At 40.2% G+C, this 27388-nt stretch overlaps 2 protein-coding genes across 2 annotated transcripts in view; both read right to left on the bottom strand.

Moving 5' to 3' along the window:
* The window catches only part of nfkbiz (NFKB inhibitor zeta), a 48634-nt gene extending 21619 nt beyond the window's left edge, over nucleotides 1–27015 (bottom strand). The window contains exons 1-2 of the mRNA XM_031895730.1: nucleotides 26872–27015; nucleotides 12041–12271 (exon numbers count right to left, since the gene is read on the bottom strand). Of these exons, the coding sequence (XP_031751590.1) occupies nucleotides 12041–12266 (226 nt within the window). The 5' untranslated portion in view covers nucleotides 12267–12271; nucleotides 26872–27015. The remainder of the gene's footprint in view (nucleotides 1–12040; nucleotides 12272–26871) is intronic.
* LOC100485153 (NF-kappa-B inhibitor zeta-like) lies at nucleotides 1995–14043 on the bottom strand. The gene is made up of 12 exons (XM_031896984.1): nucleotides 12041–14043; nucleotides 10738–10865; nucleotides 10607–10643; nucleotides 10386–10483; nucleotides 8833–9461; nucleotides 8546–8651; nucleotides 8030–8176; nucleotides 7073–7136; nucleotides 6447–6616; nucleotides 4034–4144; nucleotides 3224–3391; nucleotides 1995–2727 (listed from the first exon to the last, which is right to left on the bottom strand). Exons 1-12 carry the CDS (start codon nucleotides 12264–12266, stop codon nucleotides 2674–2676), a joined length of 1938 nt encoding a protein of 645 aa, XP_031752844.1. The 5' UTR covers nucleotides 12267–14043; the 3' UTR covers nucleotides 1995–2673.
* Nucleotides 27016–27388: the final 373 nt, after the last annotated feature.

Genomic DNA, 27388 nt, shown 5'->3' with positions numbered 1-27388 from the left:
AGGCCCCGCTTAAAGTCCTCCCTTTTGAGGCTGCTAATAGTGATCTTATTTTTACTTAAAATTAGATCTTCTGCAGTTACCTGACACCACTGCAGAATCAGGTCCTCCTAATAGTCATACATTTTAAGTGCTAGTAAAACTCATACTGCAAATTAAACAGCTATAACATAAGGAACATTTTTATTGTGGATACCAGTAGTGGTGGTTAAACTTCCTATCACCACTCTCCATTGCATTTGTGAAAGACAGGGGATGGATCATTCACATTAATCAGACAAAAACCAGCACAGAAATCCTCATTTACCATATATACTCGAGTATAAGCCGATCCACCTAATTTTACCAAGGAAAACTGGAAAAACGTATTGACTCGAGTATAAGCCTAGGGTGCGAAATGCAGCCACTACTAAGTTTCAATAATCAAATTATTTAATAAAAGGACACTCACAAGTGCGTGCATGACTACCATATTAATAAACACAAGGTGTGGGCTGGAAAATGAGGCGCACCCAACATAACATCGACTGGCGTGCACAAGTATATATGCAACTGGCGTGCGTATACATAATCTGGCAGACACACTCTTCCAGTTGCGCCGCGCGCAGCCCCCCCAGTGAGTGCGTGAAGGCCCGGGCACTGCACCGGGGGGGGGTGCGCAAGGCTCGACTGGCGTGCACAAGGATATAGGCGACTGGCGTGCGGCAACTACTCCACCAGTGCCCCTACTTGACTCGAGTATAAGCCAAAGATTCCTTTTTTAGCACATTTTGAGTGCTGGAAAACTCGGCTTATACTCGAGTATATATGGTAATCCTCGGTTCAGGGGCTAAAAAAATCTATAAATACTGCACACTATATCTAGCGGTATTACAAGTCTTCTTAGTTTTCTAAACTGTATACAGGGTGATAACCTGTGATATTATCCTTTATATGGTTCAGCTATGTTATTTAATATTTATGAATAAGATTAGGGATAATTTAATATACTAAAAATACAAATCATATGGGGCAAAATCATAAAATGTATTCCAGTGATTTTACTGCTAAAGAAGTTACATCAGTGCAATTTAAATAAGTTTTAGACGGTGGTAAACAATCCACTAATAGAGGTTAACAAGGAAGTCACAGTCACGCACATATATTAGAGCTAGGAAGCTAGAAACCTTGTATTTAGCACAGGTCCTTTTTATGGAGGAAATAAGCTTATTGTAAAATCCCAACTTTGCAGGATTTCATTTTATATTATGATAGCCTGACCTGTCATTTAACTGATCACCACTACAGTTAATGCTACTTTTAAAAAACAATGTAACAGTAAATTATTTCCGAAGGGTATGTTTTAATTTTGTCTAACCCATTTTAGATCAGTAAAACAGTCTTAAACTATGTCTTCAGTTTCCCTTATTTAGCTGTATAGATAACTTCCACATTGAAGATTGTTATGTTAATCTGGAGGGTAAATTTAAAATTGTGGAGCATAGTGCACCTCATCCATAAAGCACAAAGTGTTGCGCCTCTATTACTATAATTGCATTGTCTGTGCCTGTCAGCACAGCATACCAAAGGGAGCTAAGCTTGAATGGACTTGGGCATCTTCCACTTGGTTAACACATGATTATATTCACAAAGTAAAATCAGCCAGTAAGCTCTATTCTGTACTGCTCAGACTTGGTAAAAAGGACAGCAATGTTTGTCTTAGCCCTGTAGCAACTAGTAGTTTACTTTCATTATTGTAAATTGAACTAACTCCAGACTGGCTACTATGGAAGCAAGCATGATCTTTGAGCACATATCCATTTGTGTTCCTTCGATGTGAGGCCTAACCAGAATTTTTTTTTTTAACTTTAATGCATCAGCACATACCCAAGATAATGAAGAGGAGAAATAGGTTTTTAATCCATAATCTTTATTAAAATGCTGCTTATTTCAGTCATAGACAATTGAAAATTTTCAAATACTTAAATATTCTGTCTACAAGACATACTACGTGAAACTTAAGATTTAAATGGTTTCTTTTATTGAAGATCAAATAATATACACACATATATATATACAGGAGAAGGAAATCTAAGTGATTAAGGGGATGCTGCAGCCTTACTATTAACCTCTGGACAGTCAGAATGGCAGGTATTGAAAGATTTCAAAGAGGCTGTTCACTGATAACATTTTTGTGTGTGGGGTTTACATGTCCTTTAAGGATCCACCTAACAATTCCCCCCAACCTCTCAAATATCGATTTTCAATTGTAGCAGGTACTGAACATTTATTCTTGTACATTGTAGATATATTTTGAAAACTACAGGTACACTTACAACAATTCTAAATTCATAATATTTACTAAAATAAAAATTGCAACTTAACAGGTTGAAAAATGTAGGCTTATTACACAACAATTGAAATGTTTTTAACAAAATGGATGGGATTTTTAATATACAAAAGTGAAATCTGTAGTTGTATGGAGATAATGTAAGTGAAGGAAAGATTCCAATTAACAAAACAAACGGTCTGAAGCAAAGGATGTTCCAAAGCCTCTGGTGTGTATAAGTAACTATATAATAGCTTTAACTTTTTCAGTTTCATAGAAACCAACATACATTTGCCACTAGACAAATCTCTTTACAGATAAAAGACTGCTTAACTAGCAGTGGGTGCTGATAGAAAGTCCAGTAGAGGCTAGTAAAGGGATGTCCGGTGCTGGGCTGATTTTCCTTTGAGTACCCTCCTTATCTGTAAAAATAAAAAAACACATTAAAACAGACTGATTATTCCTAGTAACCATGTGATATAACTGAAAGTAAACATAAAACATCTGAAATCTCAGTCAAGCAGTTAAATCTAAACATTTAGATTTTGTGTGGTACCAGGCAAAACAAATACACGAGTCCTTAATGGAGTGACAATATATTTAAGACGAAGAAGTTATGCACATGCTAAATGATAACAATAACTCATGTAAATTAGATAGTAAACTATTAAGATAAACATAACTAGTAATGTTGCCCATAGCAACCAATCAGATCTTTGCGTTAGTTTTTTTAACTTGTAGGTGACTGTTTATATCTAATTGCTGATTTGTAAAGTTTGTCTTCAATGTCAATAAATACTCCCCTAAATGCACCATACTGCACAATTAAACATGTAAAGGATAGCCAATTTCTAGAGGAACAGAATGACCATTTTAGCATAGCAACTCATATTTTTTTGATGCAGTAAAAGACATCACCTCTTCCCCCACTGGTCCATCTGGAACCAAGTGAACGGGCTGCTCATTCTCCAGGTTTCTAGCACTAGGATCTGCACCCTTCCTCATTAAGAGCCGAACAGCTCCAAGGTGGGTTTTTCGGTACTGCAAACTGGCTGCGACATGGAGAGCAGTGTTTCCATTGTAAGCCTGCAAGGATAATGAAATAGCAAATGACAAAACATTAATATGGCTTTACAGAATACTCAGTAGAAACATTTTGAAGTTGAAAGGCAGATTAAAAAGATACTTTGCAAGAGTGTATTTTTACTAATGACAATGCAGATAAATAGGCTCATTACACATGGGGGTATATTCATTATGCTTTGTAAAATGTGGAGTAAAACATTACCACCAGTGATGTTGCCCATAGCAGCCAATCAGATACTTTGCTATGGTTTTGTAACTGTTGAAATCTAATTGCCGATTGGTCAACATCACCAATAATGCTTCACTCCACACTTTACACAGCATGATAAATATATCCCATAGAGTAAGATTCAATCATAACATTTGTGAGGTCATTATCGGAACATTCTTGCTGCAAATTCATGATGTGAGTTGCTATGAGATTGTACCTGTTTTAACTGGCTGAAGTCAATAATTTGCAACACTCTACTGAGCAACAGCATAAAAAAGATTTGTGCAATACGACAAAATGTCAAATTGAGGAATCACAGAAAAAAATCAATTATACAGCAAAACTTACTTCTATCAGAAAAGAATTATTACGTAGTCACTATATTATGCATTTCTATTACAATTATATAGAATCGCTGTAATTATATTTACCTTTTCATTTATGAAAGCCAGTGTTCTTGGCAACTCCAGAAAAAGACTAAGCAATTCAAGATTTGCTTCTTCTGCAGCCAGGTGTAGAGCAGTGCGTCCACTTTTAGTATCCTATTTAAGCAATTATAGGTTATAAGTATTTTGTACCCACTAAATAATAAGAGTTATTACAGGCAGCATCAAGCAGTTTGTCACATGTAAAAATTCTGTTTTTCAAAATATTCATAGATATTGTATATAGCAGCAAGTTTCCTGAACAGTAAAATACGCAAAATTGGAAATATTCACTTCAGCAAAACCTTTGTTAGCTTTGGTCTTATCAGATAACACTGTATTAGGGCTCTGCGCAGGCGATTTCGGCAAATCGACGAAAATGCCTCGCGAGGCTGGTGTGATGGAAGTTCGGGGAGATTAGTCGCCCGTGACAGGAGAGATTTGTCGCGGGCAACTAATCTCCCCGTGTTCCAGAGCCCTTACAAAACAGAAGTAACAGTGGATTACATATAAGGGCTTTGAAGATAGAGAAAGTCTCTGAAAAGTATACTGTCTACTTTACTTGACATTTAGCCTGTATTGTCTAATTTTTTAATAAAAATGTTAAAGGAACAGTAACATCAAAAAATTAAAGTGTTTTAAAGTAATTAAAATATAATGTGTTGTTGCTCTGCAAAACAATCGTGTTTTTGCTACAGAAAAGCTACTATATAAATAAGCTGCTGTGTAGCCATGGGGGCAGCCAATCAAGCTGGAAAAAAGGAGAAAAGGCACAGGTTACATAGCAGATAAGGTCTAGTGTGGTAAATACAATACCGTGTCCTCAGCGCTTTGTGATTAATGATATTCAATGAAATAGAGTCAGTGAAGAAAGTGACGAAAACTCTGTGTGTTCCTGCTGCTCCTCCTCAAGTCACCCCTTTGACTGGGTCCCAAACGCATACAAAGAATTATGGCAGGAGCGCATGTGGAAAATAAAGAACAAAGAACAAATAATAGTGCAATATTGTAATGCAAATCAGGGATCAGGAGGAATAACTACCGAATCCCAAAGAAAGTGTGTGAAAGGCTAATTTGCTTAATGTATCACCACGTGCTGTAATGTTAAATGCTCACCCGATAGCAATATTGAGTAGGCAAATAGAAATTTCTGATTCAACTTGTAGCCGTCTCCTCACATATAGGCACAAAATGGAAGAGAAAGCAGCAAATAGTGCAAATCATTTATTAAAAGTAACAGAATAAAATGGATCTACTTACAAAGTGTAGATAATGTACAGGCTTTCATAAAACTCGACGCGTTTCACGTACTGGCGGTACGCTTTCTCAAGAGTGTTTACAGTGTGGCCTCCTTAGGGCCCTTTTATACAGTACTACAGCATGGGGTGAGTGCCCATCCCCCTCGTAGTAGATGTGGCTGGTAATGATGACATCACCGCTAGTGTGTGACGTAAGTGTAGAGCCCCTGCTGGCCACAGTCTGCCCTTCCTGAGTGATGTGTGGAGGGACAGATCCCTTGCACTTCCCAACTGTGGCCAGCAGGGGCTCTACACTTACGTCACACACTAGCGGTGATGTCATCATTACCAGCCACATCTACTACGAGGGGGATGGGCACTCACCCCATGCTGTAGTACTGTATAAAAGGGCCCTAAGGAGGCCACACTGTAAACACTCTTGAGAAAGCGTACCGCCAGTACGTGAAACGCGTCGAGTTTTATGAAAGCCTGTACATTATCTACACTTTGTAAGTAGATCCATTTTATTCTGTTACTTTTAATAAATGATTTGCACTATTTGCTGCTTTCTCTTCCATTTTGTGCCTATATGTGAGGAGACGGCTACAAGTTGAATCAGAAATTTCTATTTGCCTACTCAATATTGCTATCGGGTGAGCATTTAACATTACAGCACGTGGTGATACATTAAGCAAATTAGCCTTTCACACACTTTCTTTGGGATTCGGTAGTTATTCCTCCTGATCCCTGATTTGCATTACAATATTGCACTATTATTTGTTCTTTGTTCTTTATTTTCCACATGCGCTCCTGCCATAATTCTTTGTATACATAGCAGATAACTAGTAGATAAGCCCCATATAATGGTGGTTTGTCTGTTATCTGCTAAGTAACCTGTGCCTTTTCTCCTTTGAATGGCTGCCCCCATGGCTACACAGCAGCTTACTTATATAAACTATAGTAGTCTTTCTGAGGCAAACACACCAGTTGTAGCAATGCAGGGCAACAGTACATTATATTGTAATTACTTTTATACACTTTCATTTTTTGGTGTTACTGTTCCTTTATGTAATCTCCTGTTGTATGGTTACTTTAAGACACCTTGTCCTGGCCTCTAAATCTTCAATCATATATAGATTTATTTATTGGACTGATGTTTAACTGTAGGTCCCTGGGCTTACCTTGGCTTCAACAGAAGCACCCATCTGAAGAAGCATTTTAACTGTGTCAACCATTGCCTTGTTCTTTATGACAAGTTCCTCTGTCTCAGGGGTACGATCCTGCAGATTTCTCTGTAACTGCTGCACTACTGCATTGTGGGCAATCACTGCACAGTGCAGAGCTGTCAGACCTATGAAACACCACAAACACCAGTTACATAATGAAAAGTTGTAATGGGCAAGGAACCCATACATGTATAAAAAACATAACTAGGGTAGTAGAAAAAACTAGTATAGAAAATAGGCCGCATCATAAAAAAAAGATTAAAACTCCATCTCTTATTATTAGCTATTAAAATACAAACAGCAGATCAGTGATGATCTCCCCAATGTGTTTTGGACCAACCCAGTCCTTATTAATAGGCCACTGAAGCACCAGCACTCCAGTATAACAGCTGGAAGTGTGAGAGAGATATCTCTCTTCTTAGTTACTTCTCCATACACCTTACTGGTTGCATTTAATATATAATATATACAAATCTCCCTTTAAATCTACAAAAACAACTTCCTTAATTAATGGGATATCAATTTTAACTATTAGAAGTAAAAGTTCACCCTCGTAACTATTAGCAGTAAACACAGCTCACCTTCATAATTTTTTTGCTCTACATCTAAATGCTGGTTGTTCTCAGAAGCACCTTTCTGAATTGCCTGCAAAAAGTTTATTCACAAAGGTCAGCAAAAGCTTTCCAACAAGGAAATACAATAACAATAAAACAGTTAACCTGTCCTCTCTTTATCTGTTCTGTTACAAAAAAGTATTTTTAAAGGCTATAATACAGCATATTTATACTAAATGTTGTTTTATAAAGTATTACCTTCACCTACATAGTGTAAACATGGAAGAAAATGTAAAGGGTCACTCGTACTGCTGACAGAAGTGGAGTTTTGCTATAATTGGCAACGTTTAGGTGACCCTACTCGCAGTGATGGCAAGCCATTCTCCCTGATGGCTCTTAGATAGTGAAAGAATATAAGGAAAAATGCTGCCAGGTATCCTGGTAGCTTGTGTGTGGATAAAATTTCCAGCTCAGCGGTTACATTATCATAGAAACAAAAGCAAAATTTCAAAATGATTTAACCAAGTGATACTGGCACAAATTTATCAGTGAAGGAAAAGAATTAGAGCCCAACCTCACTATTCCATTTTTTTAAACCCATTTTAGGTACAGCTCCAACACTTCATGAAAGGGTTTGTCCCTGACACATATGCTGGGATCTCACTTAAATAACAGACTTGAAGTTTTTGTGCAGAAAGATTGGAATGGACAGTGCCTTTGTTCCTATTGTTGTTGCAAGGTACAGGTCCAATACCAAGACTTGTTCAACAGTTTAGTCGACAGTCAGATCTGTCAATCATGCTATTGAGGGTGAAGCCACCTTCCTGTAGGCTGAAATGCAAATTTACACCACCTCCTGCAAGTGTGAATATCGGTTCAACATGTCCTTAATAATACTAGGTTGATAGATGGATGAAGCATTTACTTTTTTTTTTCTTCACATAAACAATACTCCACAGGTAAAAGATAATCTATACTACTCACCTGTAAAACTAGGAAGTAGCCCTTTTCAGCACAGACATGCAGAGGTGTTCTTCCCCAGTAATCTATAGTGTTCACCTGGGCTCCAAGGCTAATTAAGTCTTGAACAATTAGATGCTGGTTGGCAGCCACAGCAACTTGCAATGCACTCTGCAAAGTTTTTGTTAAAGAAAACATCAACTGCATTGTCCACATTCTAGTAAGTACATTTTTGGGTTGGAAGAGCCTTATAGTATTTGACAAATAAACAGCTATATATGTATTGATATATTGATATTGAATGATCCTGCATTCAAGTAGCCATATCTGCTTATAACATAGTGCAGTGTGTCAAAATCAGACACACTGCACTAACTAGATCAGGTCTAGAGAGTTGCAGGCGATCACACTTGAGGGTTAACTGGCTTGTAGTGACACTGGTTCTCATGTGTGTTTATGTGCCAGCCATTAGGATATCACAATTTAATCTCTACTGAGGTAGAGACTATTTTCTTATGTTGTGGATGAAGCTTTACTCACCTGGTTATTTCGCTCTTTTATATCCAACATATTAAGGGCAGCCATCTTCCGTGCAATGACATAACACAATGCTCTTCTTCCTTGTGCAACACAAATGTGAAGGTACCTAAGGCATACATATGTGATTTTAGAAGACAAACTTAATGTTAACCATTTTAATATTCTGAAAACACACAATTTTTTTTCCTGATATTCTACACCCAAAACCATAATCTTAATCACCAAAAACAAAACATTGCTTCTGTCTTTAAAACAGAAAATAAAACTAAAAGCACAACAGAACTTACGTGTCACCATCAGAATCCTTAAAAAGAAGCTGCTCCTGGGTAACATTGGCCATTTTCTTATCTTCTTGTTCAATCTGCCAATGGAAGAATGTTTTGCCCATCTGAAAAGAATTATTTCTTTCTGGAACACACATCTGTGGGGGCACATGGGTAGGGCAGTAATTCTGAGCTGGTGGACTTGACTTTACTTCCGGGGAATGCTCTGGACCCACAAGTAGAGACATCAAGCTTTGAATGTGGCAGTCTGAAAATTCCTCATTTGGAAAAGGTAGATAACTCTGGTTTGCAGCCCCTACTGAAGTGCTATCTTGGAAATTATACTCAGTATTACAGTGCAGAGAAACCTCAGGATATTGCAGAGGAAACAGACATGGCTCACTTATTTGAGGTGGGGAGCAGGCTTGGAATGTCTGAGACAAGGGAAAAGCATGTGACTCTGGAACATCTTGGTATGGTGTTTCTTGAGTACTGTCAAATTGTAGCACATTTTCCAGCCAGCTAACTTGCACAGTATTTAAAGAGACTGGTTTTGATTCATTCTTTATGTTTATTAGACTTTGAAGCAAATCGTTATCACTTTTCGGTGTATCATCCATATTTTCATTTGATTTTGGTGTACTTGGAGGAGTCTGTAAAAAAATAAAGAGGGCATGCAATAAACAAAACAAAAAAAAAAGTTGCAGGGGAAACAAATATTCTTCATACATTGGCAGTGCACTTCAGGTCAGCATAAAAAGCCGCAAGAGTTAATATTAAAATCGATCAACCTTTATTTGCACATCTAAAAAACACCGCTTGAGGTCTTCTGTTTTTTAGATGTGCAAATAATAATTGATCGATTTTAATATTAACTCTTGTGGCTTTTTATATTGACCCAGAGTGCACTGCCAATGTGTGAAGTTTTGTGACGAGATTTGCCCCCTGGCTACGGACTCAGGGCAGGAGCACCCGGGTCAAGAGGACCATTTGGTAAGCATAATGCTTTCTTGTTTGGAAGTGGGTTCTCCCTGGCTGTGAGTTTTTTAACCTGAGTGCAGGTTCTGGGGCAGGTTGTACCTGGACCAGAGGATTTGAGCGGTGAGCAGTTTTTGCGTGGGGGAACCTATATTGCTTTTTCCAGATGGGCATCTGCATTTTATTTTTAAACTAATTTCCATGTTTGAACTAGCCCTTAAACCAGGGGTCGGGAACCTTTTTGGATAAGAGAGCCATAAACACCACATATTTTAAAATGTAATTCCGTGAGAGCTATACAACATGTTTGGCCGCAGATGCTGAGGGGCAAGGTAGGGTAGGTCCCAAGGATGCCGGATGCAGAGGAGGGTGTGGCCTGCACTCAGCAGATAGAAGACGTGTTCTAAGCCTTAGAACATGTCTTCTATCCGCCGAGTGCAGGCCTCGCCCCCCATTATTTTTTTATTAAAGATTTGGCAGCGAGCCAGATGCAGCCATCAAAAGAGCCACATCTGGCTCCCGAGCCATAGGTTCCCTACCCCTGCCTTAAACTGTGTGCTGTGGATATATAATTTTTTTGAGTAAAAAAATATTCCTACCAAGAATAAGCTAGGTTGAAAAGAGCACTGCTTTTTTGTAACTGGTCCTTCCAAAGGAAAATCATGAGCCCGTTTTTTGTTTAAGATGTTTTTCAATTCTGAAAGACAAAAAAATAATTATACAAAACTATAAACAATAACTCATTGGTTTATAAAAGATCTGAATGAAGTGCATAAAAATACCTATTTATTTATGCACTTTTATGCTAGGATTTCCATACCTGTGTACTGTTCACAGCTCATTTCATTTTGGAGTTTCTGTGAAGAAAAATGAAATGCACCATTACATTAGAAAAGTACACATAAAAATGAAAAGCTGGAGAGGATGAGAAAAACAACAGCACTGACTTACTTGTATATCATTTGTTCTTTCTTGAACGGTTTTACTTCTTAGCTGCATAAGGAGTCCTCTCACAGAATTCTTTACACGAACACCTTTGAATGTTCCTTTATGCTGACAACCCCCTACAAGATGCCCAGCTGGCCAAAAAGAAAAAATATATACATCATTTTAATTTATATATCATAGTAATAACATGAATAATAGTAAAGGAGAAAGAAAGGCTAAACCACAAGGGGATACCAAATGTTAGGCACCTAACATTTTTTTTCCTAACAGGAGATTTACTCCACCAGTGATTGTAACTTTCCTTCTGCTTTAACATTTAATATTGTATCAACCTACTGCACAAAAGGCAAAGTTTGTTTATGTAATAAATCTGGCGTGTCAATTATGTTTTTGGAATTCTATCAGTCTACAAAACGCATGATTTTTCAACAGATTATTTTTTTTTTTCGACAGTTATTTATAAACATAACACTTCTATTCCATTAGTCAAAAGTACATGCTTTCATGCTAAACAAAATAAAATGGCCAAATACTATACTAAACACAACATTAATTATATTCCTCAAATAAACATTTATTTCTCCCTTGTTTTTTTAGCAGAGAATGTTAAAAAAAATATAAAAAGTATTAAAGGCAGGAAAAGATATCCATTAATTGGTGGAACATGGACATACACATTTAACATGTTTTTTGGGGACCCTAAAAATCTGAGAATAAGTGGCAAATGAAAGCACTGCAGAGGAAGGGAAAGCAACAATAACAAGACTTGGGAAGCAAGCTATACCTCTCAATTAAAAAAAAAAAAAAAGGTCACTCATGTTCATGTAAAATGAAAATATTGTAGAATAATGCAATATGCCTGGACACCAGTTCTTCAGCATATATAATGCCCTAATTCAAGTTCTAAAGCAAACAGAAAGTCTTTACACGCAAGCCGGTTTTATGAAAAGAGTGTCTCTCAGATATCCTTTACTTGTACCTGTCACAGATCTTTAGGAGTCTGCATCACAACCCAGAATTCATTAGGGGCACAGTCTGTGTAAGACCCCCAAATGGATCATAAAAAGTTATGTAAACACAAAAAAAGCACAGATATCACTATGTAAAAGGCAAATACCTGTGGTCAGTAAAACTAAAAAATCAGAAATGCACAACACTGCTAAAGAACAGAGTATTACCAGCTATGCAAAATCATGTTACATATTTAATTAGGTGCAGATGAATGGCAAATGAGAGTTTAAAGAGGCTAAATGTGCCTGCCCACCACCTTAAGTGCCACCTGTCATACTGTTCCTGTAGTAATTACCTTTCTTAGTGTGAGGCCAGGATGCATTCAGACTCCCTGGCACCTCAGTGTCCGAGCCTGGGGAACTAGGAGCGGAGGAGGAATAGTAGTGGATCGGGGAGGATCCACAAGAATCCGAAACAGGGGATCCCGCATAGAAATACGCCAGATTCATGGGGCTGCTCATCATCGACAGGTCCTGATCCTGCAGATCAGTCCAGTCCTCAGTAAAGCGCTCAACAATCATCCTGTCTGAGCAGGGAACAAGAGCCAGGATATAAGAACTTGTGTGATGTTTTTGTTAACGTTCAACTCGCTCTCTTTGTGTTCCCAGATGCGGGGGGAAGACAAGTTTCTAAGCCTCTACCGCCCAGAAAAACTCATACCACTGTTGCTCCGGGAAAGTCCAAATATGTTTATAAAACAACCTCCCCCTGCCCCCGTCTTTTAGGAATTAACCAACAGGAAAACAGATGAGAGCCCTTGCGTCCTTACTGGCAGGAGAAAATACAGAAGGGTGTGCCAAAGAGGCAGGAGTTACCGTAATTTGACAAGGGCAGGTTGCTAAACCCAGCGGAATTTAACAAGTCGGGCCAAAAGCATAGAGGTGTGTAGCGTTTGTCTTGCCAGCAGCACACCCAGCCAAGGAGAAAGCAGAAACAAGCAGGAAGCCATTACATGTACAGGGGACACTGTCTTCAAAAAGAGTACATTAGGTTACGGTTTAAGTATTGCTGTGTGGTATTCTGACAAGTACTGTGTAGTGTTGCTTTTTCTTGTTACATAATTATGCTGTGTATTGTATTTTTAGTCACACTGTAAAGCAAAACCTGTACCCAAATCAATAAAGATTGGCTTACAAAAATATAAAAGATTCTGCAAAAGAATAAAAGCTGCCCTCCAAATGCAGTCCTTTTGCTACTATACAGCACACATAAAATAGGCCCTTGTATTTCAAGTAGAGAGGTCCAAACAGCCCCCCATCAGCCCAATAAATAGTCACTGTTTATGGCATCTTACAGCAGCCCCACTGGCATTTGCCAGAATCCACACACAGATTGCCAGTCCAGCACTAGTCAGGTAATACTCTTTTCATTTGAATTGAATAATAAATATGTCTAGTTATCAAAGGGAAGAGGGGGGTTAATATGACCCTCAGATTTGTAATATAGAGGGGATATGGTTGGGACAGGAGGTTTGGGTACACATAGCCTGTTAGGTTTAAAACACCATTAAAACAAAAAAATAATACAGGGGAAAATACATCTTTATCAAATACTTAAACACTTAAAATAATTTCTTGAAAAGGGGCAATAAGTTGCTATCAGGCAGATTACATTTAATTATGGTGTCATACACAGCTGTCTATGGAGCACACAGGCACCATGGGACATAGGCCCAAGTTGAATAGCCCTGAACAGGTCCGAACTAAAAATCAAAATAGATCCTGGCATTTCAAGTAAGTAGAGGCTTAAACTACTCCCCACCAGCCCACTAAATAGTGACTGCCTATAGCATCTTTATAGCAGTCACTCTGACATTTGCCAGAATCCACAGATTGCCAGTCCAGGCTTGTCTAAACAAACAGAAGACAATATCAGTGTTTTTCAGCAAGCTGAAAAGCTAAACTAGTTATATCTGCACCTCTAATTTATGTGAAATTATACAGTATAGTCACAAAGTAAGAGTCCTGATGACAGCTAGTGGTTAAAACATGAAGTGCAATTTAAAATAAAAAAAAATAAAAAAAAAGGGGTGTGTGTGTGTGTGTGATAGAATGCGTGATAAAATGTCAGTTTTTCGCTCATTGTTTATTTGCATAAAACTGCTTATTTGATTCTGTTTTATTTTATAATTCCCTGTTTATTTCATAATATTTATATTATATTTTATAATTTATTTATATGTTATTTGACAATAACCTCCTGGATCCCCTACAATCTGGTTTTAGACAACAACACTCCACCGAAACTGCTTTAACCCGACTAACAAATGACCTCCTTTCAGCTAAAGCCAAAAAACACTACTCGCTACTAATACTTCTCAATCTCTCTGCTGCTTTTGACACTGTGGATCACCCTCTTCTCCTCCAGACTCTCCGCTCTCTTGGCCTTCGTGACACTGCCTTATCCTGGTTTTCATCTTATCTCTCAGATCGATCCTTCAGTGTCTCTTACAATGGGGAATCATCTTCTCCCTTGCCTCTTTCTGTCGGGGTTCCTCAAGGCTCCTTACTATTTTCTCTCTAGGGCTCTCTTCACCTCTTGTATCGGTTATTGATTGCTTTATATGTTACTCTGTATGTCCAATGTATGTAACCCACTTATTGTACAGCGCTTCGGAATATGTTGGCGCTTTATAAATAAATGTTAATGTAATGTAATGTTAATGTTTATAGACAATATAGAATTGCCTTTAAAAAATCTCAATATTATCAAATTTACAAAACCTTAATATTAGATAAACACCCCACAAACTCTATATTTGCCATCCTGCTCTGTTTTATACTGTATTTCCCAAAAGTACAAACTTTCTGTCGTACCTATGTAAACTTGAAACAAGTTAAAATGTTAAAAAAAGGAGAGAGCAAGATTCCTTATGGGCCAGTCTATTTAGAAAAATTACAGAAATCCTTTAACTGCTTTGTTACTGAAACGCTAAGTAAATAGTGTAAAAAGGGTTCCATTTTTTTCAATAGGAGGGAGACCATTAGCCCTGTACATTAGGTGTAGTTATTTTGGGGAGGCTTTGCAGCACAGGCAGTTCACATGTTGCGATTTCAATGAGACAACATCATTTCTGGCAACTAAAACTGTCAATACCAAGAACCCAACATTGGCCAACCCTAAATACCCATATCAGTAACATAGCTCACGTCATTACCATCTGCCAGCTCCATTAATGCCTTAGTTCATACTCCTAAGATATGCATAGACACATGTTCGGAGCCCAGCAAGACTTGGCACATTTGCATTCTTTAGTTACCTTTATATTCCTTTATTTATTTTACCAAACCCATTACTTACTAGATTGTGAAAACAGTTTAAGAAAACTTTCCTAAAAAGCATTTGCAGCATGCTTGTCTCTGCCCTATAGATAAACTAGTGCTGTGTATGTGGGCCAATTATTTTTTCATAACACACATTAAAAGAACTTCATTATAATAAAACCATGTAATATATAGAAGTCTTTAGCATTCTTAAGCAGACTGGGTCCAAACAATACATCTGAGGGCAACGTCCAGCCCACAGACCTATAGTAGAAAAGCCCTGATCTACAATACTTTTACCAAATTGCATCTATAGACCTTATAATATCTGAATTAGACCTGAAGGAATCCATGGCGCAGGAAAGCAGTTAAATACATATATCTGAATGTAAAAGTTTGGGTTCTCCTTGCTAAATTACCTATTTAGCTAATTTTTCAGGTAAAAAAGGTAAAAGTTTTTTAGTTGCCAGGGTCAGTAACCTCCTTTTGAGAAGAAGGCAAATAATTCAAAAACGATAAGAAATTAATAATGAAGGCCAATTAAAAAGTTGCTTAGAATTTGTTATTCTACAATATATTTAAAGGACATGTAAACCCCACACACAAAAATTTAACCAGTGAAATCTTTCAATACCTGCCACACTGGTTGTCCAGAGGTTAATAGTAAGGCTACAACATCCCCTTAATCACTCAGATTTCCTTCTCCTCCTGTAACCCACTCGCCCCCACCCCCCCTTGGGAATTTGCTTTGCCTTCTGGCTTGTCAAACATGCTCAGTTGTTCTAAACTCAGATTTTTAACATGCCCCCCAGTCTAGCAGCCAGTGAAGAGATGGCATTGCTGGTTCCCATAGAAACTCAGCTCTAGCTGTCTGCTTCAATTTTTTTCTCCTAACTTTCTCTCTTTAGCTGAGCTCAAACAAAGCAGAACTTTTATCAGAGACAGTTCTGCTTGTGTGAGCCTGTATTCTTGATGAACTGTATGCTGAATAAGGGTCAGTGTGTGTATGCTGTTAGCAGATATAAATGTATCTGATTATGTATCAGAGGAAAAATGGCCACCCGGAGAAAGCTGCTATTTGCTTTAGGAAAATGTGATGGTGCTGGCAAACAGAGGGGATATATGCAGTACAAATTATGCCATTTGGGTGGGGGAGACATGCCCAACTGATATACATTGTAGTCAAATGTAGGCTTTACATGTCCTTTAAAGTTAAATTAAAGGTGAACCACCCTTTTAATACACATTACATTTTATTTAACAAACTTTAAGACACAAAAATAACTGTCGTATGTATTGTAGCCCTTAAAGGAAAACTATATCCCCAGAATGAATACTTAACCAACAGATAGTTTATTATGTTTAGTAAGCTATAAAAGAATCTTGCCACATTGGAATATTTATATAAGTAAATATTGCCTTTTTACATCCTTTGCCTTGATCCACCATTCAGTGATGGGCTGTGTGCTCCCTCAGAGATCACATGACCAGAAATATTGCCGCTCGAACTATAACAGGAAGTAGTGTGAAAGTAAATATGTCCATTAATTGGCTGATGTGACCTAGCATGTATGTGTGCCTTGGCTTGTTTGTATGTACTTTGAATCCTATGATTTAAGAATTAAGGTGGCCCTTAATTCTTAAAATTGCAATTTTCTATTTTGGAGTACCCAATAGTACATACTACTTAAACAGTATATTTTTATGAAAATGGGTTATTTAGATGAAGCAGGGTTTTAAATATGGACTTGTTTATGCAATATATTTTTTATAGAGACCTTCATTGTTTCGGGGTATAGTTTTCCTTTAATAGAATCTCTGACACCCCAAACTTTACATTTGGTGTGGATCTGTGAAAGTCAAGGAAAGATCTGGAAAGCATGAGAAAATTCTTGTATGCTGGCTAGAAAGGCAAAGGCAAACCTTTAATGACTGCGGATGGCATGTATGAAGGTTCGGCTAACACATGTGTGCCCAAGTGTATCTGCAACAGCACCAATAACATCAATGGACCCACTAGGTCTGCCACCTTTTGTGTATTATGCATGCATTGATTGCCACAGGAAGAAGTTCTGTTACCTACCTCAGCTGCAATGCTAGATTTAACTGCAATGTCTAGCACACAGGATGGTATTCTTTAGGGGAGAAACACACTAATGTGAAGGTGAATCATGACAAGGGGACTCCTCAATTGACCCTTCGCCTTGAGGCACCCCACTGAACCCCCTTGTTACATATCTCAATGAAACACCAGGAGACAGAGGTGGAGAAAATGGCCACAGCATTTATTCACATTTTATCAAATAAATAGGACCTTGCCAGCCTAACCCAAGGCAATATTCTAAAGCCATAATTCCATAAGAAGTCGCTACTATGCTCTGCCGTTCCTCACTGAAGACTTGAATGAGTATTAGACTGCCTCTACCTACAGAGAGGATGGCCCCAAACTCTGCTACCAGCAGGAGCTGCATTACCAACCATGAGAGAAGTTCAGCAGCCCTGCTGCCGGTCCTGGATCTGCAGTGTCTCAAAGATAGGAAATCCAAGCAGGCTGTCACCTAGCACAAGCAGTAGTAGCGTCTGTATCTATCAATCCACCGTGCAGTCACAGGAGAGAACCTCCTTTCTCCCTCTGCTAAAATGACCTGTGCAGTACTCTGGCAAGGTCCTACCGCCACAGCGAGCTCAACTGAAAACCTTCAGTTGGGCTCGTCCCCACCATACCTTTATAATTATTGCTTATTAGATAATAAAACATGGAAAATGTATAATATAGTCATAAAATACACAAAAACATGTTCTATGTAACAAACATACTGTACCCCAGGATGGAATAAAACTGGGCATTAGCCTGATAAAATGTTTTTTAACATTATATGTATGCAGGCATTAGCCTGGTAAAATATTCTTAACATTATATACGTGCAAAAAACATAAATAGATTCCTTTATTGAAATACAGCTAAAATAATCGGTGACCATGTGTACTGACAGCAAATCCAGCCACCTTCCTGTGGCTGTATATCGGGTGGGCAAGTTAAAGCAAGGCAGACCTACCACTAGGTTACCTGCCATGCCAAACCAAACAGTTTATTGCTAGAGAACTGGATGGGTACCAAAAAACCAAAACAACAAGAATATTTAATAAAAACCAAAGCAACTAGCATATTACATTGGATGGTAGCATTATCTTGCAACAAATTACCATTTACTCTGCCTATGTGGTAAATTAGGATTCTTAAACAGACTTTTTGATTCCAATTTGATTCCATCCTGGATACTAAACTTACCGTTCTTTTACTGATAATGGAGTGGAAGTCAACCTGCCCATCTGGTCTGAAGGGCCTCAGCTGAACATGCCCAGCTCGGAGGGTAGAAACACTCAACCACCTTGTTATGTTGCTTCCTTAGCAGCCCATCCACTCTGTAGAGACTTCCCTCTAGCCTCAGGTGCCTAGCTCAGATGGCACAGCATAGAGGGTAAGCGCAACCATTTTGCAATGCTGCCTCCAAAGCAGCCCATCCACTCTGTAGAGACTTCCCTCCAGCCGCAGGTGCCTAGCTCAGATGGCACAGCATAGAGGAAAAGTCAATCACTTTGCATGCTGCTTCCTTAGCAGCCCATCCACTTTGTAGATACCTCCTTTGAGATGCACATGGCCAGTTTCGGAGGGCCAAGCAAAGAGGGTAAGGTCAACCTTCCTCCAGCCGCACAAGCCCAGTTCAGAGAGCCAAGCAAAGAGGGTGGGTCAACCTCCCTCCAGCCGCAGGTGCCTAGTTTAGAGGGACAAGCAAAGAGGGTACGGTCAACATTCCTCCAGCCGCACATACCCAGTTCAGAGGGCCAAGCAAAGAGGGTAGGTCAACCTCCCTCCAGCCGCAGGTGCCTAGTTCAGAGGGTCAAGCAAAGAGGGTAAGGTCAACATTCCTCCAGCCACACATACCCAGTTCAGAGGGCCAAGCATAGATGGTAAGGTCAACCTCCCTCCAGCCGCAGGTGCTTAGTTCAGAGGGCCAAGCAAAGAGTGTAAGGTCAGCCTCCCTCCAGCCGCACATGCCCAGTTCAGAGGGCCAAGCATAAAGGGTAAGGTCAACCTCCCTCCAGCCGCAGGTGCCTGGTTTTGATGGCCCAGCATAGAGGGTAGGGTCAATCAACCACTTTGCCATGCTGCTTCCCAAGCAGTCCATTAACTCTGTAGAGATCTCCTTCCAGCTGCAGGTGCCTAGCTCAGAAGGCCACGTATAGAGGGTAATGTCAACCAGCTGCTTTGCCATGCTGCTTCCTTAGTAGTCCATCCACTCTGTACACAAAACTCCCCAGCTCAGAGGGTAAGCTTACCTGACCTTTCTGACGTGCTGCTATCACCGTAGCCGTTAAGGAAATGTTGTGGCCACCCACCTTGGGGGTTAGACCACCGCACTGCGGCCACCCACCTTGGGGTTAGACCACCACACTGCGGCCACCCACCTTGGGGTTAGACCACAACACTGCGGCCACCCACCTTGGGGTTAGACCACCACACTGCGGCCACCCACCTTGGGGTTAGACCACCACACTGCGGCCACCCACCTTGGGGTTAGACCACCACACTGCGGCCACCCACCTTGGGGTTAGACCACCGCACTGCGGCCACCCACCTTGGGGTTAGACCACCACACTGCAGCCACCCACCTTGGGGTTAGACCACAACACTGCGGCCACCCACCTTGGGGTTAGACCACCACACTGCAGACACCCACTTCGGGGTCAGAGCAACATACAATACTTTTCCTGAGATTAAACATGCTCCTGCTAAAATCATTAGTGTTGGACTTTGATATTATGGCCACTGTAGTGACAAGTAGCCACAGAAAGAATTATTGTAACTGATAGCCTTGCCATGACTGGGATGGGGGCTATTCGTTTCTCGATTGCTTGCACCTTGCACCTATAGACCTTGTTCGCCCCCCCCCCCCATGTAATCCAAGCTTTCTAAGTAAACTAAGAACTAAAAATCTATCTAGGCATTCAATACCCAGACAAGCACTAACCTTAAGTCTAAAAGCATTCATGCGAATTTTGTGATAACTTTAACAAGTTATAAGCTATGCATTAGCTTTACTTTCGATGCAGTCTCTGGATGTGTTAGCCGCCATACTATGTTACCTTATTCTATTAAGGGTAACATTGCCAATATTGCCAAACAGTACGTAGCAAAAAAAAAAAAGAAAAAAAACTGCATACATCTTAACTGCGTTAAACAATATCAAGCTTCATAATTAAATTAGCAGTATAACAGACTTACATTATAGCACTAAGAAGGTACGAAAGGTGTAATCAAATGGGGGCTGCTACACGTTTACAAAATGTTATAAACTGCTTTTTTGCCTATACAACCAAAAACAGAGCTCTATAGAAGTAAAGGCTAACATTGCACAGGCACTATATGATATAGTCCAGGGAGTGCTAAATAATAACCTAAATGTATATAAATATAGTACCTCTACCCCCTGGCACACAAAGGAAAGCTGTAGTGAGCAGGTCTTGTATTATATAATCTCTGGGGCTGCCAAAATTATATATGCACAAATATGGTGAAACTGCATTTTACCCCAAGTCGTTTACAAACTGAGTGCTGTGAAACTGAAAGCAACATTTTGCAGGGGCTTAATGATATTTTTACTGGTGCTGCTGATTGCAACCCAAGTATTTATACATATTGTAGAACTGCATCTGCCCCAGGGGCACCAAGGAAGTAAAGCATAGTGAACCGGCCTTATATGATTAAAAAAGGGGGGTTGATAAATTACATTCATATCTGCAAATATGGCAAAACTCTATCTGCCCCGGATATATATAAATTAGGCTCTGTGGGACCTATCGGGTGCTGTTGCTATGTGGTATATTATACACACACACACACACGTATATATATATATATTCATACATAAATACAGTAAACTACGTTACATCTGTTCCAAGCTACAATAAGCAGGCTCTGTATTGCATCATTTCCTATTGGTACATCCAAACCTACTAGGCATACTAACAGAGGATTTTACTGTATGTAGGTTCCATCTACAGTGACAACACTGCCCCCTGAACACCTGGAAAAATCAAGGAAAAGCTACATTTTCCCCAAATAGCATATGAGCTAAGCAAACTGCTGTTAAAGTTGAAGCTACTGTGTGCAGGCTCCCCATGATACACTCACAGGGGCAACTGTACTATAATCCCTCTTTATACCTATATATAAACACAGTAAAGCTACTTCTGCCTAAGGCACACCAAACAAATGAAAAGGAGTCTATAGCCTCTATAGGATATAACAGGGGCAGCAGGAATGATGTCCCAATTCATATATAGCTAGCGTAGAAGCTCTGCGCGGACAAATCATACAGAGATTAATTTAGGGACTTAATAAACCCAGTAAAATTTGAGGTCAGAAGCGGGCTGCTTGATCAACTACATCTATGGATATACTATATCATAGGTAGGCATAATAAAGCAAAGGCCAGGCCAGTTACTGTATTTAGGCTTTGCACCTATTCCTGACTGAGTCTCACAGCTCTCTCTGTATATCCAACTATAACTCTCTCTGTATACTCCAACTATAACTCTCTCTGTATACTCCAACTATAACTCTTTCTGTATACTCCAACTATAACTCTCTCTGTATAACTCTCTCTGTATACTCCAACTATAACTCTCTCTGTATACTCTAGTTACAGCTCTTTATATACTGTAATGAGTTGCAGTAGTAGCAGCTCAGTGTCACAGCCTGGATTTCTGTACAATACAGAGGATACTTTTTGGGCCCAGGCTGATTACCATGCTGCCTGAGTGGCTACAGTGAGATTAATTGCTCTAAAACAGTTAATATACAGAAAAAGACTACAAGCAGTTGCCCAAATAGTTCTACCACTAAAGCCAGCAGTATAGTGAAGGGTTAATGTATATATACTGCAGCTAATAACATTATATTACAGAGAGAGCTCTGCCTCATGTTTCTACCTGCTCAGAAGATAAGGAAGTGAGTGCTTTTCTGACATCACATCCCTCTCTTTCTCCGCCCCTCCCCAGGCCAGCCTTCTCCTGCCTTAACTCTTTCCTTCTCACCTAATCACAGTTGCACCTGGTTCTGCCAATCTCTAAACATAAACCAGTGTAATCTGGCTGCTGGTTATTCGGATCCCTTGTCATGCAGCCCCTGCGCTTATATCTCCAGGGCTTTCCTCTCCAAGAAAAGCAAGCTGAAAGTTTTGTCATGGCCGTCACATCGGATGGTGAAAAAGCATACATAGCACATACAATGTGCATAATACAACGTGTTTAGTCCTTACACAGGAAGGTAGACAGGAGTCAAATGCCATTCATGGCTCTGTACAAAACCTCTCTCATATAAAACTGGTACTTTAAACATCATTAAAAATCTGTGGGTAGTTCTCAAATATGCAAGACAGCCCAATGAGAATTAGAAGTGATCTGCAAGGAAGAGTGCCCAAAAATCCCAAGAACTGAAAGCATCTTAGCTGGATGAATATAAATGATGTTTACAAGCTGCGACCTGTGTTAAAGGGTGTTACTAAATACTGACTTACTAGGGTGTCCAAACCTTTGCACATGCTACAATTACTATTTTCTTTGTTCCGCAAGTTAGTGAAATAAAATGTAACTGCCTATTAACATTTTCAAACAATGTTTTTAACACACTGATTCATGCAGTAACGGTTTACTACTTTTCACTTTAACAAAATTAACTTAACATGGAATTTAGCAAGTTGTGACCAAAATTTTGCTTTCAACTGTAGCTGTAGTTACTGTTAGCTGGGCAATGGCAAGGCAAACATAAAAGTTTTTTGGAGGACATCCATTTCAAACTACAGTCTTAAAATGAGATGGACTATAATTAGTTTTTTTTTACTGGTCTCTCTCTTTCTGTGGTTGAAGATCAAAACTATTGTGCATGTTTAAGACTAGACCTTGAACTTGTTTTTTAACAAGCTTTTTTAATAGTGAACAGTATTCTGCAAAAGTATTTTCTAGAGCTATTCTCTCATCTATTTCTACTACTACAGCACATCCAGTCTCCACAGCCCATCAGCCTCCTCACTTTTCTTATGCCACAACCCTTCAGCCCTCCTTCCATTACCTTATACCACAACAACAATTGGGGTTTATGTGCCCCCATGTATTCAGCACTAGCAGTACTGATGTCAGATCTTGGTTCCTGTGTATAAAATTACTGTCACTGGGCCTCTTTCCAGCTTTTAAATGGAGGCCACTGACAATTGCTCAATTAAGCTGGTATTTTAACATTTGTTACTTTTATTACTTTTTTCTATTCTGAACCTCTAATGTTCATCTTGTAACCTCTCATTTAAATTTCTGCCTGGTTGCTCGGGTAAACCACACTTTAGCAACCAGATAGCTGGAGAAACTACAAACTAAAACAAGACAGAGGTCTGCCACAGGGATTTGTTTTCTGTAAAGTTGCAGTACTGCCACACTATGGGCACATTCTCCCACACTATGGGCAAGTTAACCAGCCTGTATGTTTTTGGTATGTGGAAGAAAATGAGGGTACCCAATGGAAAAACATCCAAGCATGTGGTAAACAAATACCCTCATGTGCATATTCACAATTCATTAGCCCCATACCAGCCTAGCCTTGGAAAAGAACTGACTAAAATGCCTGTGTGGGTTTCTTTCCAAACTCCAAAAAGTTGAAAGAAAAACGTAACCCCCAAACAATATAGGTCTCTATAAAAATACACCACATAAAACAGATCTTATGTAAAATGCTGCTTTATACATTTTTATAAATATATAATATATGTGCCACTGGGCAATCCTAAATAGAAAACTGCCATTTTAAGTACTAAGGGCCTCTCATATGATTCATGATGCACACAAACAAAGGCACACATATACGTCAGGTCACATAAGCCAATAAATGGACAAAGTTCTGTTACTTCCACAAGTCTTCCTGTTACAGCAGGGATCCCTGTGAGCCACATTTAAAGGAGACATATTGGATAAATGGGAAAAACGCTAATTTTGTAGGCAATTATGAATAATATACAGTGCTGGTTTCCCTTTGTGCTAAAAATTAATCCTCTCTGTAAAAATGGCCCCTTTATTCGAGCCCCCTATTGATCGTATCACTTCTCTGTCCAGTGTGAAATGAAGAGTGGGCGTGTCCCAACGGTCCCTGCCAGAAGCACAGCAGGAGAGGGATAGCCAATCACAGCCCTGCACTCACACAAGCAAAGACAGGCTTCAGTTCCCTATCAGGTCAGCCAAGCTGCTGATTGGTTCCCATCCTACAGTGCATCCGCCGGCTCCCCAGCTCATCCAGAGAATTCAGCCAGCAGGAAGTGGAACAGATGGGCGGGGCTAGTGGAGTTTTGGTGGAATTTCTCAATAAATCAGTCTGAAATACAACTTTTTTAAGCACAATCCTTCTGTATCTAGAGGAGTATAATTCTCTGGTTCATTCTTAATTTTTATAGGATATGTCTCCTTTAAATGGAAAAAGTATTGGAGAGCAACACAAGCATTACAAAGGTTCCAGGGGGTGCCAATAAGAGCTATAATTGGCTACTTAATAGACCCTATGTGGACTGGCAGCCTACAGAAGGCTCTGTTTCAGTGGCCTCTGCTTTGAGGCCACTTGGAGCAACATCCAAGAGGTTGGAGAGCAACATGTTGCCCCTGAGCCACTGGTTGGGGATCACTGTGTTACAGTTACAGTTGCATTATTTCCTGTCAGGTTATCTCTGAGGGAGCACACAGACCATCGCAAAATGGCTACTCCAGGTAAACGTACAATATTTACCGATATATATATATATATTTCAGTTTGCTAAGATTCTTTAATAGGTCACTTGATATGATATAAACTACCTGTTAGCTAAGTATTATTTTTGTGGGTATAGTTTTACTTTAAAGGAACAGACACACCAAAAAGTTAAAGTGTTTTAAAGTCATTAAAATATAATGAGCTGTTGCATTACACTGGTAAAACCTGTGTGCTTGCTTCACATGACCTGCTGTGTAGCTGTGGGAGCAGCAGTTCAAAAGAGAAAAAAAGGTTTAGGTTACATAGCTGATAAACTATGTAGAATACAATGGTGTTCTACAGAGCTTATCAGTTTTCTGCTATTTAACCTGTGCCATTCAGTCCTATTTCAATTGCCTCCATTGCTACACAGCGTCTTTTTCATTTAAACTATGGTATTGTTTCTGAGGCAAACAGATCATTTTAACAATGCATTATACTTTCATTACTTTAAAACACTTTAATTTTTGTGGTGTACCTGTTCCTTTAATGATTGATAAAAATGTCCAGATTGGGGGATTTAGATTGTAAGATTCGTGGGGCAATAAACAAAAACTCTATAAAGCAATACTTAAATGTGTCCAAGTGGAGTACACTATAATACACCATTAGACAACCATACCTCCCAACATTTGAAAAATGAAAAGAGGGACAAAAAAAATTTTTTGACCACGCCCACTTTTGTGGCCACGCCCCAATTACAACACCCCATTTTTTAAAAAAAATACTCCTTTTATATAGATGAAATGGCGGGATCAGACGCAAATGTGCTATACCCTCATACTGTACTACCTAAGGAAAACAACATAGCAACTCCTACATTAAAATACAAATATAGAGAGAAGGCAGTCAGTTAAAACTATGTACCAGTTTTGCCCCCCCATACACAGGTGCCCCCCCATACAGAGTAGCCCCCCCATACACAGGTGCCCCCCCACACATTAGCCCCCCCATACAGAGTAGCCCCCCCATACACAGGTGCCCCCCACACATTAGCCCCCCCATACACAGGTGCCCCCCATACAGAGTAGCCCCCCCATATACAGGTGCCTCCCCCACACAGTAGCCCCCCATACACAGGTGCCCCCCATACAGAGTAGCTCCCCCATACACAGGTGCCTCCCCCACACAGTAGCCCCCGCATACACAGGTGCCCCCCATACAGAGTAGCCCCCCATACACAGGTGCCCCCCCACACATTACCCCCCCATACAGAGTAGCCCCCCCATACACAGGTGCCCCCACACATTAGCCCCCCCCATACACAGGTGCCCCCCATACAGAGTAGCCCCCCATACAGAGTAGCCCCCCCATACACAGGTGCCTCCCCCACACAGTAGCCCCCCCATACACAGGTGCCCCCCCACACAGTGCCTCCATACATGCTGCTGAAGCTTCTTCTTCAGTGTCTCCTCTATATGCGGCTCCTTGTTCGGCGGAGCCAGGCCCTTTTATAAGGTTGCGCCCGTGCGTGCGTGTGACGTCAATACGCACGGGCGCAACCTTATAAAAGGGCCTGGCTCCGCCGAACAAGGAGCCGCATATAGAGGAGACGCTGAAGAAGAGGAACCGAACGCCTGACTACAGCCAGCGCATCCCGCTGTCAGGGATAATTTCCATGAATGTCCCGCATTACGGAAATGCGGGACATTCATGGAGCTATCCGGGACAGCGGGATGCGCTACCAAAACCGGGACTGTCCCGCGGAAAGCAGTTGGGCGGTATGGACAACAGAATTATTGCATGCTATTATTTGAAAGAATTCCAGTAAATAATTAGCATATTTTGCATTAAGACCATATTTTCTGGCACAAAAAATAGATCACTGTGGATAAATGTTAGAATAAAAGGGGAATAGCCGCTACCCTCAAGCTCCAGAAATGCTCCCAATCTCCAGGTCCAATAGCAGGGCTCAGAAAAATCTACGACATGATGCGACATCTGCGCCCCTGGTCAGCTACTTTGTTACGTGTGTATAATAAGTACTTGGATGGTGAAAAGGAAGAGAAACAAGCAGAGAAGACGCAGCTGCTATCATACCTGGTGCTGCATGGGGAGTGCAGTGTCTGGCGCTGGGGGCTGCCTGTCCCGTAGTCTCTGCTCTCTGCTCTGAAGTACCCTGCGCGGCAAGACCCTGGAAGGAGTGAGGAGCTTTCTTCGGGCGTGTTTGTGTTTTAGTAATGTACGTGAGTTAGCAGATTTCAGCAGCTAACTAAAAAGCCCAGGGGAAGTTTGCAGTGAGTGTAGCGAGGGCAGCGTTGGGCTCCTGACAGTCTCGGAAATTCCCAGGTGCAGCAAGTGTATGTAATGGGACATTCCAGGGCCGGCATATTACTGGCTATGAGCACTACCATCCTGGGGGCGGGGGGAAGTACCTCAGAACTGCACCTTTGCCATGGCGGCATCCTGTTTCTCAGGTGCTTGCGAACGGATCTGCAGAAGTAGGTAGCTGTCATTATTTGATTTTCCTTTGTCAGCGATTCGCCAGACCTGTGAGTGTTGGGGCAGGTGCAGTCAATCACCATTTAGCAAATAGACGGAGAGTGGGACTATTCTA

Source organism: Xenopus tropicalis, chromosome 2 (assembly GCF_000004195.4).
Source record: "Xenopus tropicalis strain Nigerian chromosome 2, UCB_Xtro_10.0, whole genome shotgun sequence".
Classification (NCBI taxonomy): Eukaryota; Metazoa; Chordata; class Amphibia; order Anura; family Pipidae; genus Xenopus; species Xenopus tropicalis.
Note: the sequence above shows the minus strand (reverse complement) of the source record. Positions and strands in the feature narration are given on the sequence as shown.

Bases quoted from the DNA above. Each gene is read 5' to 3' on its own strand.
- LOC100485153 (XM_031896984.1), bottom strand. From the start codon at position 12,266: ATGATTGTTGAGCGCTTTACTGAGGACTGGACTGATCTGCAGGATCAG. The intron at 8,652-8,832 runs GTAAGTTCTGTT...TGTATGCCTTAG, and splicing joins AAGGATTCTGATGGTGACAC to GTACCTTCACATTTGTGTTG. The intron at 2,728-3,223 runs GTGATGTCTTTT...TTATTTTTACAG, and splicing joins ATGGACCAGTGGGGGAAGAG to ATAAGGAGGGTACTCAAAGG.